Source organism: Gymnoscopelus braueri (genome assembly GCF_963280865.1).
Source record: "Gymnoscopelus braueri genome assembly, chromosome: 22".
NCBI lineage: Eukaryota > Metazoa > Chordata > Actinopteri > Myctophiformes > Myctophidae > Gymnoscopelus > Gymnoscopelus braueri.
The window spans coordinates 5,239,415-5,252,839 of NC_137624.1; the positions used below are offsets into that span (position 1 = coordinate 5,239,415).

The 13,425-nt window shown below is 46.2% G+C and overlaps 1 protein-coding gene across 1 annotated transcript; it reads right to left on the bottom strand.

Annotated features, from left to right (window-relative positions):
* Positions 1-2,839: 2,839 nt before the first annotated feature.
* On the bottom strand, positions 2,840-11,631 carry LOC308078323 (uncharacterized protein; the record flags this gene model as incomplete). Its single annotated transcript, XM_080419441.1, has 5 exons — positions 2,840-3,140; positions 9,782-10,042; positions 10,186-10,434; positions 11,113-11,396; positions 11,623-11,631. The coding sequence occupies 5 exons, from the start codon at positions 11,629-11,631 to the stop codon at positions 2,894-2,896; spliced, it is 1,050 nt and encodes a 349-aa protein (XP_080275567.1). The 3' UTR covers positions 2,840-2,893.
* Positions 11,632-13,425: the final 1,794 nt, after the last annotated feature.

A 13,425-nucleotide genomic window follows, 5' to 3' on the forward strand; every position in this document is an offset into this window, starting at 1 on the left:
GTGCAATAATAGCACAATAAGACATGGAAACGGAATAGATTGAAATTGAGACAAAGCAAATGATTCCAACAGGTGAAATTACTTTTAAGCTCGACCCAGCTGAGGTGGACATACATAGGACGCAGGGGGGCAATCCCAGGTTAAGAACCTCACACATGGACACCTCAACCTATTGCTATTGACAGGAATCGAACGCTCGACCTTCGGACTCACAGGCTGAGACACGACCTGTAGTGCTACAGCTTCGTCCAGGCTGAAGTTGTCTGTTGAAGATCATACATTTTTGCCTTCTGTCATGAACCAAGCCCCTGGCTGAAACTGGTGAAAGTAGCTGATCTACAAGCTCAGACACGTTGTCTACAACGTTGCTATCTGAAAAGTTGTGAGATTGTAGATCGGCTATTTTCAGAATGAAGTATGTCATACATTGCAAAAACATTCCCTCTCAAATAAGCATTTCATGTTATCTTTACCCTTTGCACATGTATTCATTGATACATTCATGTTTTTTGCAATTCAACTTAAATGAATCTGCATCAAGTGAGGCTTGAACCGGGAACCTTGCAGTCGTGAGGCACTCGCCTAAGGGAGAAGCCATTGGACCAACAGACAAGAACCTGGGAAAAGGGAGATCACACAGATGATACAGTTTCACGCAAATAGCTGAAAAATCCTGGGTTTAAGTGTTTTTCAAACTGCTCAAAATTGCGGACAATCTAAGGGCGGAGCTTACTGGTCAACGTGATACATGTGTTCCTCATGAGTCAAGGCACATGTGTAAGCAGGTTTAATGGCTGTCGGCCAAACGAGGCATGACTTTTGCCTGTTTAAAGTTTGCATTTTCAAAAAATCGCTATAGCGCCCCCCTTTGACCAATTGGAGTAAGATTGGTTTCAGTGATATTTGGAATGACCCTCAACATTACCGCAAAGTTTCAAAGAAATGTGAGTCTGCATGTATGTGTTAGGGGCAGATGAATAATTGTCATAAAACTGCAATATTCATTGGCTCATTAAAGCTTTATTTTTTCACTTATAAAATCTTTGCTGCTTGTTTGTCGGCATAGGTCCAAAGTTCATGTGTAAAACGTTTCGTGCAGATTACTCAAAAATCCCTGTTTTTCATATAATTAAAAATGGTGGGAGATCTAAAGGTCAGAGGTCAAAAGTCAGAGGGTGAAAGTTGTTCATCATGAGTAGACGCATATGTGTATTGAAGTTTCATGGCTGTAGGTCAAACAGGGCATGAGTTGTACCTGTTCAAAGTTGGCATTTTGCTATAGCGCCACCTTTTGACGTCTCTCTGTCTCTCTGTCTCTGTGTCTCTGTGTCTCTCTGTCTCTGTGTCTCTGTGTCTCTGTGACTCTGTGTCTCTGTGTCTCTCTGTGTCTCTGTGTCTCTCTGTCTCTGTGTCTCTGTGTCTCTGTCTGTCTCTCTTTTTTTTTTTTTTTTTTTGGGGGTTTTTAACATTTTCCACATACAGCAACTGACATGGACATACTTTTAACAAACATGACAAACATGGTCAAACAAACAAGGGGGGGGGGGGTCCTCCAATTCCATTGTTCATCAACATCATCAGTTTACAGCGAAAAACAAAAAAAAGCATAGCATAGCCAGGCACTTAGGACAGGTCACAACACTCCATATAGCTCATAGTCACATTTAAGCATCGGCATAATCGTCATTGTCCTATCTAAGGGGAGGATTCCGGCCCACAGTACATTGACCTTTTAGAAGGATCCGAGAGATTTCGGCGGGGAAGTAGTCTATTAGTGGGGCCCACAATTTCAGAAACGAGGCTTCATTGCCTCTGTGTACTGCACACAGTCTTTCGTGGGGGAGTACACCAAATATCTCTTTATACCAAAGTTGTATGGTAGGGGGCTTATCCTTGATCCAATTGATTAAAATGCATTTACGAGCTAATAATAAGAATTTGTCAAGTAACTTAAATTGTGGGGGTGTCAGATTAATCTCTTTGGAAGGGAGTCCCAGAATGAAGGCTCCCGGATCCTTCTTTATCCTAACCCCAAAGATGCCACTTAACTCTTGTGCCACGGAGCCCCAAAACCTAGATATCCACTTACATTCCCAAAAGTAGTGGTAGTAGGTTCCAAGATCTGTGTAAAGATAATCCGAGGTGTCTGTCTCTCTGTCTCGGTGTCTCTCTGTCTGTCTCTCTGTGTCTCTCTGTCTCTGTGTCTCTGTGTCTGTCTGTCTCGGTGTCTGTCTCTCTGTGTCTCTCTCTGTCTCGGTGTCTCTGTTGAAAGATTGTGAGAATTATTTCTTGATAGTTTTTCATGACCATCTACCATATGGCCGAGTTTCTTAAAAAGCGACAGCACGGTTCAGCCAGAACTGCGAAAAGTGGCAGAAACAGAATACTGCCAATCTTAAAACAGGTCCAGAGCTGAGCTCTGGACCCGTAATTACCACCTCAACTACAATCTGTTCATGTATATGTATCTTTATTCTTTTTTATTTAACCTGTTACCATCTCTTCCTTTCAGCTCTCACTCTCTCTTCTCACAAAAAAAATACAACATGAGGGTGCCGATGGCCTAGTGGTTAAGGAGAATACCACATAAAAGCTCTAATGCTGCCTGACAGGCTCGGGAATTAAACCCGCTACTCACTGATAGCCTTTGCTACGTGTCACTCCCCGTTTCCTGTCATTTTCACCATACTATCCAATAAAGGCAGAAAAATATATTACACAAAATGACTACAAAATGATGGCGCATGCATGAAAAAAAATCACCCACTTCTTTACATTCGTACATCTGTGATGTGACAAGAAGCAACAGCAGGCAGCAAAGTGTTGTCCTTCTCACCTCAGATGGACTCTGTTGAGGACAGGGAACAACAGGTCCAGTCCACTGTCCTCTACCTCACAGTCTGATAGGATGAGCTGTGTGTCCTGGCTGCTGCTGTGGGTCAGGACAGTAGAGATGTCCCTGCAGTGTGTGACAGTCAGAGACAGATACACCACCTGCTGTTGCTCTGACAGGTCCACAGAGGAGGAAGCAGGACAGATCCAGTCTGTACTGTAGAGCTCTGAGCAGACCTGCTGCCCCCTGCTGTGTCTGACAGGTAGTGCAGCATTGGAGGAACTTCAGCAGCAGACTCCTGTCAACACTAGTATGAGGATGTACAACATATCATATTTAATCAACACTTCATTGATCAATTGTTAATACAATTATGAATAACATTATGAAAGTACATAAACATCCAAAGCAACTACACTAGACACCTTGAATTACCCATAAAGGATACATGTTTTTGGTTTTATATTCACACTACATATTCTAAAAGCATGATACAGCAATGATGATTGTCACGGGGCAACCCGTGCCCTATACATAAAGACACAGGGGTTAAGGGCAGTTCACGCACACACACACCACACAGCTGCGTCCGATTCATAATCAAGACCACCGGCCGGTTTGGAAGCAGTGACTGTGGGGAGTGTGGCAGATATGTCCTAACCAAATGTCAATACTATAATGTCAATACTGTTGAATGCATTCACAAATTCACAAGTAATTCACACAGACTTTACAGGGATAAAACATTCAGTTTATTGTGTAACCTGTGGTAAAAGGAGTTGCTCATTGTTTGTCACCTGTAACTCCTCTGCAGTACTGGCACTGTGGGTTGAACTGCTAAACAGAGCATGGACCAAACCATGTAGCTTAAGTAGGGGAGGTCCCAGTGGAAGGTGCCATGTACTGTAGAGGAGGAGGGGTGTTTCACAATGTTTATGGGCAAAGTATTATATTATCTATGGAAATGAATTCAAACACAAAATGGGGTTCAGTCTGAAAGTACCATATCTATTTATGTGTTGGGTTATTCATGTTATATTTGTCAGCTTGTAGATAAGCTATTTTTGAAGGTTAATTGCTGCCTCTGTTGTGGTAGGATCCTCTCCTATAAAAAGGAGACAGCAGAGTCAGAGCTTCAGTTATGTTTGGGCAGGCAGAGAGCCCAGTCAGAGCTGCCAGGGCCCCCTCATAGGGGTGTAGCCTAAGTGCGCTTTGTTTTGTTCTGTTACCTTTTTGTTAAGTTTTGCATTAATTTCCTGAGTTCGTTATCTTCGTATTTTTTGGCCAGCATTATTTTTGTTATTCGATACATGCACTGTAAAAAGCTGCACTGACTTGGTGGAGGAGAAGTGGAAGAAATAAAGACCACAAAAGAGAGCATTTCTGACTGTTTTTGGAGTCTCGACCTCCGGTCAACTTTACATGTGGTGTCAGAAGAAAGGAAACAACAGTCAGGATGCCTCCAAAGCCACAATTAAGAAGCAACCAGCAGCAAGTAGCACTCTCCGAGGAGGAAGACGGTGCCGCAGGGGGAGAAATGGAGGAACAAGTCCAACCCACGGTGAGCACCACCTCGTCCCAGGAGGCAACATTCTCCAACCTGGCAAAAATGTTCGACACATATATTCAGTCGCAAATGGAGAAGGATAGGAAGCAAGACAGGGAGAGGGAGCGACAGGAGCGGAAACTCGACGTGATCAACCATCAAATAACCCAGCTCCAGTTGGACATGGAGGCAGCCAGGCCGAGGGCGCCACCAGTGGCAACGGAGCCAGCGATGAGGTCGCCAGCAGCGGGACCAGAGACGGGATCTGCAGCAGCAGGACCATCATCGGTACCAGTGCCAATGGGGGACCCGAGGCTGGTGAGGTTAGAAGACTCGGATGACATTGAACATTTTCTCACAACATTTGAGAGGCTGGCGGTGGTGTACAGATGGCCACGACAGCAGTGGGCCATCCGGCTGATTCCCTTGCTGACGGGCAAAGCAAGAGGTGCGTTTGTAGCAATGGACTCGGCCTACACACAAGACTACGACCGGCTGAAAGCGGCAGTGTTGAGAAAGTATGAGGTGAACAGAGACTCTTACCGACAACGATTCCGGAGCCTTGAGGTGCCACCAGGCGAGTCACCTCATGAGCTGTATACCCGCCTCAGAGACCTATTCAACAAGTGGGTGGACTTCTCTGTTGCGTCCAAGAAGGACATCATGGAGATGGTGGTCCTAGAGCAATACCTGAGGGTCCTCTACCCAGAAGTGAAGGTCTGGGTCAAAGAACGGGATCCGGAGACGGCGGAAGACGCGGCGGACCTCGTCGACACCTACGTCTCAGCACACAAAGGTCCAGGCTCCTACCTCTACGCCGGACAGCGCCAGGCGAAGGGTAAGTCTGAGGGTTGGTTCAAGGGGGGTAGTCCTCAGGGTAGCTCTCATTCCCAACCTAGATCAGGCAGGCCAGTGGTTCAGGAGCACACTAACCCCAGGTCACAGCCAGGTGATAAGTCACAGATTGTGTGTTATAATTGTGGTGAGGTAGGCCATACACGCCCAGTTTGCCCCCTCAAAAAGCACAAATCCACCAGTCTTTGCTATGTCCCTAGGCCTGAATTCACTGTACGCCCTGAAGAACAGCCAGACTCCCCTTTGACCACTGTTCAGCTAAATGGAAAGCCTTACACTGCCCTGTTAGACACAGGCTGTGCACAGTCTCTAGTTCAGTCTCACCTGGTTGCTAGAGAGATGTGGAATGAGGGAGACTCAGTGTCAGTCATTTGTGTCCATGGCCATGAAGAACAGAGCCCTACTGCAGACATTTACCTTGAGGTTAAAGGTCAGGTGTACCTCATGAAAGTTGGTGTTGTCCCAGAATTGCCCTACCCCATCCTGCTAGGTACAGATTTACCAGTCCTGTATGACCTAATCTATGAAAGCAGGGAAAGGTTTTGTGGTGTTGTGACACGTGCCAGAGCCAGGCAGGCTCCATTTCCGGAGGTACAGCCACCAGTTTCCTCTGTAATCCAGCAGGCAGGGCCACCTATTACACCTGAGGCAGTGTCAGTTAGAGACCCCCTACCTATCACACCCGACACGCAGGCAGACACATTGCAGCTAATGCCATTTCATGGGGAGGTGGTGGGGGAGCCCACAGTTACACAGGAGGACAGATTGGAGAGGCGCAGACAGCAAGTGGGGGAACTTATACAACAGTTCACAGAGCAGGCAGAGCCAGAGGTTCCAGCTCCAGAGCTGCATGTAGACGGGTTACCCTGTGATCTTGCTAAGTGTCAGCGTGAGGACTCCACTCTTGTGCACTGTTTTAAAGAGGCAGAGAAGGAACACTCAATAAATTTGCCCCACCATGAGCGCTATGAGATAGAAAATGACCTTCTGTATAGACTCAGTGAAGATGGCAGACAGCTGGTACTTCCCAAACCCTGTAGAGAGGAAGTTCTGAGGGTGGGTCACACAATCCCTTGGGCAGGTCACCTAGGCTTTATGAAAACCCTGTTGCGCATTTCTAAGAGGTTTTGTTGGCCAGGGATGTATAGCCAGGTTAAGGACTATTGTAAAACCTGTCCAGAATGCCAGTTAACCGCAGGGAAAAAGACAGCCCCTGTACCCCTAATTCCACTCCCTGTCATTGGTACCCCATTTGAGAGAATAGGAGTAGATGTAGTGGGCCCCCTGGAGAGAAGCAAATCAGGAAACAGGTTCATTCTTGTTATCAGTGACTATGCCACCAGATACCCCGAGGCTATCCCCATGAGAGAGGTGACGGCTAGGCAGGTAGCATCAGCTTTGCTGAAGTTCTTCTCTCAAGTAGGGATTCCTAGGGAGGTTTTGACAGACCAGGGTCCCAACTTTATGAGCCGTACGCTCTCACAGGCCTATCAGCTGTTAGGGATTAAGAGAGTAAGGACTACCCCCTACCACCCTCAGACTGATGGGCTGGTAGAGCGTTTCAACCAGACTTTGAAAGGCATGCTCAAGAAGTTTGTATCAGAGACTGGTAAAGACTGGGACAAATGGCTGCCATATATTCTGTTTGCCTACCGCGAGGTCCCTCAGGCCTCGACGGGCTTTTCACCTTTTGAGCTGCTTTACGCCCACCAGGTCAGAGGTCCTCTCGATGTGCTCCGTGAGACCTGGGAGGGTCCAGCTCTCGCACAGGACATGAACATCATTTCCTACGTCCTGAATATGCGAGAGCAGCTCATGAGGTCCACAACCATCGCCAGAGAACATCTACTCCAGGCCCAGGCAAAGCAGAAAGACTGGTATGACCGGTCAGCCAGGCAGCGAAGTCTCCAGCCGGGGGACGACGTCTTGTTGCTGTTGCCGACATCAGAGCATAAGCTGTTGGCAAAGTGGCAGGGTCCCTACAAGGTCAAGCAGAAGATGGGTCCGGTGACGTACCAGATCCACATGCCAGAACGCAGACAGCCGTTGCAGACGTTCCATATCAACATGCTCAAGAAATGGAATCCTCGTCCCACCCCACCGCCACCAGCTATCCACGCTCTGTACATCAAGGCTGTGAGGGAGGAAGAGGAGACACCGGAGCAGTACCTACCAGTGCCAGAGGGTGAGCCACAGCTGGAGCTGAGCCACCTGGAGGGGGAGAAGAGGAAGGAGCTTCTTCAGATCCTGCCCAGACACCTGTTTGGGTTAACTCCAGGCCGCACCGACGTCACCCACCACCGCATCACCTTGAAGGAGCCAGAGCCTCTTCGCCAGGCTGTCTACAGGGTTCCAGAACGCCTGCTGCCAGTCCTGAAGAAGGAGATCGAGGCGATGAAGGAAATGGGTGTCATCGAGCCATCGTCCAGTGAATGGAGCAGCCCAATCATCTTGGTCCCCAAGAAAGATGGAACCCTGAGGTTCTGTCTGGATTTTAGGAAGGTGAATAGGGTCAGTAAGAGGGACTTGTATCCAATGCCAAGAATTGACGACCTCTTGGAGAGGGTTGGCAGGTCACGCTACATCACTACCCTCGACCTGTGTAAGGGTTACTGGCAGGTTCCCCTCAACCCAGAGAGCAAAGAAATAACCGCTTTTAGAACACCGTTTGGACATTTCCAGTTTACTGTCCTGCCCTTTGGTCTCCATGGGGCCCCCGCAACTTTCCAGCGGTTAATGGACAAAGTTCTGGTCGGCACAGAGTCCTTTGCAGCGGCATACCTGGATGACGTGGTGGTGTACAGCAGTTCCTGGGAAGAACATCTGACCCATCTACAGGCAGTGTTGCAGAGACTCAAGAGGGCGGGCCTGACCATCCGTCCTGACAAGTGCTCCCTGGCCAAACATGAGACTGAGTACTTGGGGTATGTGCTGGGTAATGGGGTCATTCGTCCACAGGTGGGGAAACTCGAGGCTGTCAGATTGGCTGAGAGACCCACGACCAAGTCTCAGGTCAAATCATTCATTGGCCTGATAGGCTGGTATGGCCGTTTCATTCCCCGTTTATCCACTATCTCAGCTCCCCTCACCGATCTCACTAAAAAGAACTTGCCCAACAAGGTGAGATGGACCGAGGACTGCGAGGTGGCCTTCAATACCCTGAAAGACTTTTTATGCAAGGAACCCATTCTGAAAAGCCCTGACTTCGAACAGCCGTTCGTGGTCCAGACGGATGCCTCAGACGTGGGCATTGGGGCGGCGTTGCTGCAAGGGGAAGCAGGTAACCTCTGTCCCATCGTCTACATCAGCAGGAAGCTCCTCAAGCATGAGGTGCCATACTCTGTGGTGGAAAAGGAGTGCCTTGCCATAAAATGGGCACTTGACTCCCTGAAGTACTATCTTTTGGGGAGAGAGTTCACCTTAGAGACAGACCACCGGGCATTGACCTGGTTGAAGGACATGAAAGACACTAACTCCCGAATCACTAGGTGGTTCCTGGCTATGCAGCCGTATGACTTTGTGGTTCTTTACAGGAAGGGGTCCGAGAATTGCACCGCTGACTTCCTGTCTAGGACGCCACAGGGGGCGTCTTCAGAAGGAGGGGGAAATGTCACGGGGCAACCCGTGCCCTATACATAAAGACACAGGGGTTAAGGGCAGTTCACGCACACACACACCACACAGCTGCGTCCGATTCATAATCAAGACCACCGGCCGGTTTGGAAGCAGTGACTGTGGGGAGTGTGGCAGATATGTCCTAACCAAATGTCAATACTATAATGTCAATACTGTTGAATGCATTCACAAATTCACAAGTAATTCACACAGACTTTACAGGGATAAAACATTCAGTTTATTGTGTAACCTGTGGTAAAAGGAGTTGCTCATTGTTTGTCACCTGTAACTCCTCTGCAGTACTGGCACTGTGGGTTGAACTGCTAAACAGAGCATGGACCAAACCATGTAGCTTAAGTAGGGGAGGTCCCAGTGGAAGGTGCCATGTACTGTAGAGGAGGAGGGGTGTTTCACAATGTTTATGGGCAAAGTATTATATTATCTATGGAAATGAATTCAAACACAAAATGGGGTTCAGTCTGAAAGTACCATATCTATTTATGTGTTGGGTTATTCATGTTATATTTGTCAGCTTGTAGATAAGCTATTTTTGAAGGTTAATTGCTGCCTCTGTTGTGGTAGGATCCTCTCCTATAAAAAGGAGACAGCAGAGTCAGAGCTTCAGTTATGTTTGGGCAGGCAGAGAGCCCAGTCAGAGCTGCCAGGGCCCCCTCATAGGGGTGTAGCCTAAGTGCGCTTTGTTTTGTTCTGTTACCTTTTTGTTAAGTTTTGCATTAATTTCCTGAGTTCGTTATCTTCGTATTTTTTGGCCAGCATTATTTTTGTTATTCGATACATGCACTGTAAAAAGCTGCACTGACTTGGTGGAGGAGAAGTGGAAGAAATAAAGACCACAAAAGAGAGCATTTCTGACTGTTTTTGGAGTCTCGACCTCCGGTCAACTTTACAATGATTGTCTACATCCAACTTACCTGAGATGAGAGACTTTATCCATCGAGAACATGATGTTCTCTATTGCTTCTGGTGGTATGGAGGTCCACAACAGGCTGAGTTCTGTCACTTTGTCACAGTGTTTGAGGGTAAACAGCAGAGCATCACAGTCCACTGTGTTCAACTCTGTGTTGTCCAGGTTGATTACATAGTCTAATGACCTCAATAAACTGGACACATAGTCACTGGAACGACATTTATATGTCTCTCTGATGGCACACAATGTAAAGCTGGAACTGGGTCTGAAAACATGGATTATTGTTAGTATAGAATGCTGATAAAATACACACACACACACACACACACACACACACACACACACACACACACACACACACACACACACACACACACACACACACACACACGATCATTTTGAACTCACCTTTTAAATAAAACTCTGTCCAGAAAGGGTAAAAGACCTGTGATGCTGCTCTCTGAGATCCTGTTCTTCCTCAAGTCCACAGTGAACATCTGGGCTGATGCCTGCTGTAGCAGATAGAGAAGAACCTCCCCGTCTAGAGAGCAGGAGGTCAGATCTCCACCAACCTTCTCCAGGAAAGACTTTGTCACTTCCTCATCCTGAGCTGTATACACAACACCAACTAGCTCCTGCAGAACCTCTGGACACAGTCTAATGAAATAATGGAAAATGAAAGAATCAGAAAATACATATTACTAATGTGTCTCAACGTTTAAACTTGAATTGTATGTCTAGTGCTACTGTAACCATTGTCCTATGAAAATACCACAAAACTTCTGATAACAATGACATTAACACACAACTCAGCAGTGATTCATGCTTCTACTTATTGTATCACACCGAGATCACATTATTCTCTGATTACATTTTCCCTTCTGATTGGTTGTATCATGCATAGTACTAACAGCAGATACTGTCTCTTGTTCTCTCTGCACTTTGCTTTTATCCTGGATATTATGCTGCACATCTCTTTCTATTAAGAAATATTAAATATATAAATTACTATTCCATACGGGTGAACACGTAGAGTGCAGACTTGCGACCCTGAAGACTAAACAGTAACATCCTCAGTGTTAATGTATCCTTTATGTTCATTAAGGAGAACAATCGACGGAATGATTCTCTGACACACTGTTTTCTAAAATTTAAAGAAGGATTTATAGTGGGATAATATAAAACAAAGTGATATTTGCCTCTTGTAAATTCAGTGCACCAATAACAAATAAGACAAATATCCAGTTCATAATTAAGTCAAGTGCATTCCTCATTATCTTTAGTAAAAGGTAGGCTTTCATGTGTAGAATATTGATGAAAGAAGACAACATTAACCTGAGCTGTGAGATGTAGGGTAGACACTGAAGGAAGATCCTCACTTCACTCTCTTCATCTGACCAGCCTCTCAGCTCTACTGGTTTCTTCTCTGGTTGGAGTTTCAGCACCTCTAGGAGGAGGGAGACCTTTCTCTTTGAGAGGTCTATGGACCAGACTGCAGGAGCTGACTGGTAAACTGGTTTTAATGCTGGAAGAACACTTCTGCCAGTTTGAGTCTCATAGTTCTTCACATAGGAGTATAGGTCCAGTAGTACATCACATTGATACTTTGTGTTTACAGCCTTAAGCGAGCAAATAAAGGGGAATGTTTTGTAATTAAACACAGAAGACAGCAATTCCAGAAAAAAATCTTCTGTTTCTTCTTCCCGTTCTGCTGCTTCACAGATGAGCTTCCCGAAGAACTTGGATGGTTCTCCACTGACAACACTACAACAGTTCAAATGAAAAAGCAACATTACATATGGATTTCTGATCATAAACAGAACCAAACAATGATGGACACTATACAGTATCCATCATATTTTAGGTTAGAGAGTTAGAGAGTTAGAGAGTCAATGAAAAAAAAAATCAATAAATAAATGTATATGGCACGCATGTGTCATGCGCAATTACACGTCAGACAGACTGTCTCAGACAGACAGACAGACAGACAGACAGACAGACAGACAGACAGTGACAGAGTGAGAGAGAGGCACACAGACAGACAGACAGACAGTGACAGAGTGAGAGAGAGGCAGACAGACAGACAGACAGACAGACAGACAGACAGACAGACAGACAGACAGACAGACAGACAGACAGACAGACAGACAGACAGACAGAGTGAGAGAGAGGCAGACAGACAGACAGTGACAGAGTGAGAGAGAGAGAGAGACAGACAGACAGACAGACAGACAGACAGACAGACAGACAGACAGACAGACAGACAGACAGACAGACAGACAGACAGACAGTGACAGAGTGAGAGAGAGGCACACAGACAGACAGACAGACAGACAGACAGACAGACAGACAGACAGACAGACAGACAGTGACAGAGTGAGAGAGAGGCAGACAGACAGACAGACAGACAGACAGACAGACAGACAGACAGACAGACAGACAGACAGACAGACAGACAGACAGAGTGAGAGAGAGGCAGACAGACAGACAGACAGACAGACAGACAGACAGACAGACAGACAGACAGACAGACAGACAGACAGACAGACAGACAGACAGTGACAGAGTGAGAGAGAGGCAGTGACAGAGTGAGAGAGATGCAGTGACAGAGTGAGAAGAAGTGAACATGCATTATTTAACAAAGTCATGTATTTTGTTCAGTAAATTATATTTGGACTGGTTAAATTGGGGTTTGAACCAGGGACCTACAGACTTGCGGGTAGACAGTGTAAAGGATAAGGATAATTCCTTTAACAGGTCCGTTCATGAAAGTCCTTGCGGTCTTGTTTCCAATGAGGGCCTGTGAGCAATTAGGGGTTAAGAGTCTTGCTCAGGGAAAAATTTCATTTCATCGACATATTTGCTGGCCTGGCCTGGAATCGTACCTGGGGCAACCTAGGCGGGCTCACTAACCACTCAGCTATGGCCGCAGTACTGACAGAGCCATTGGATAGACAGAATTGGATTTCATATGTGGTAAGTTATCATACAGCTAAAATGATAAGAATTCAAGTAAAATTGACAAAGATCTGGCCTGATGAAATCTCAACTGCTCTCTCTCAATGTGCAAAATATGCCACAGGTCAGTGGCGGGTCAGTGGCGGGTCTGTGGCGGGTTTTGGCGGGTCGTGGTGGTCAGTGAATGATTCTCTGACACACTGTTTTCTAAAATTTAAAGAAGGATTTATAGTGGGATAATATAAAACAAAGTGATATTTGCCTCTTGTAAATTCAGTGCACCAATAACAAATAAGACAAATATCCAGTTCATAATTAAGTCAAGTGCATTCCTCATTATCTTTAGTAAAAGGTAGGCTTTCATGTGTAGAATATTGATGAAAGAAGACAACATTAACCTGAGCTGTGAGATGTAGGGTAGACACTGAAGGAAGATCCTCACTTCACTCTCTTCATCTGACCAGCCTCTCAGCTCTACTGGTTTCTTCTCTGGTTGGAGTTTCAGCACCTCTAGGAGGAGGGAGACCTTTCTCTTTGAGAGGTCTATGGACCAGACTGCAGGAGCTGACTGGTAAACTGGTTTTAATGCTGGAAGAACACTTCTGCCAGTTTGAGTCTCATAGTTCTTCACATAGGAGTATAGGTCCAGTAGTACATCACATTGATACTTTGTGTTTACAGCCTTAAGCG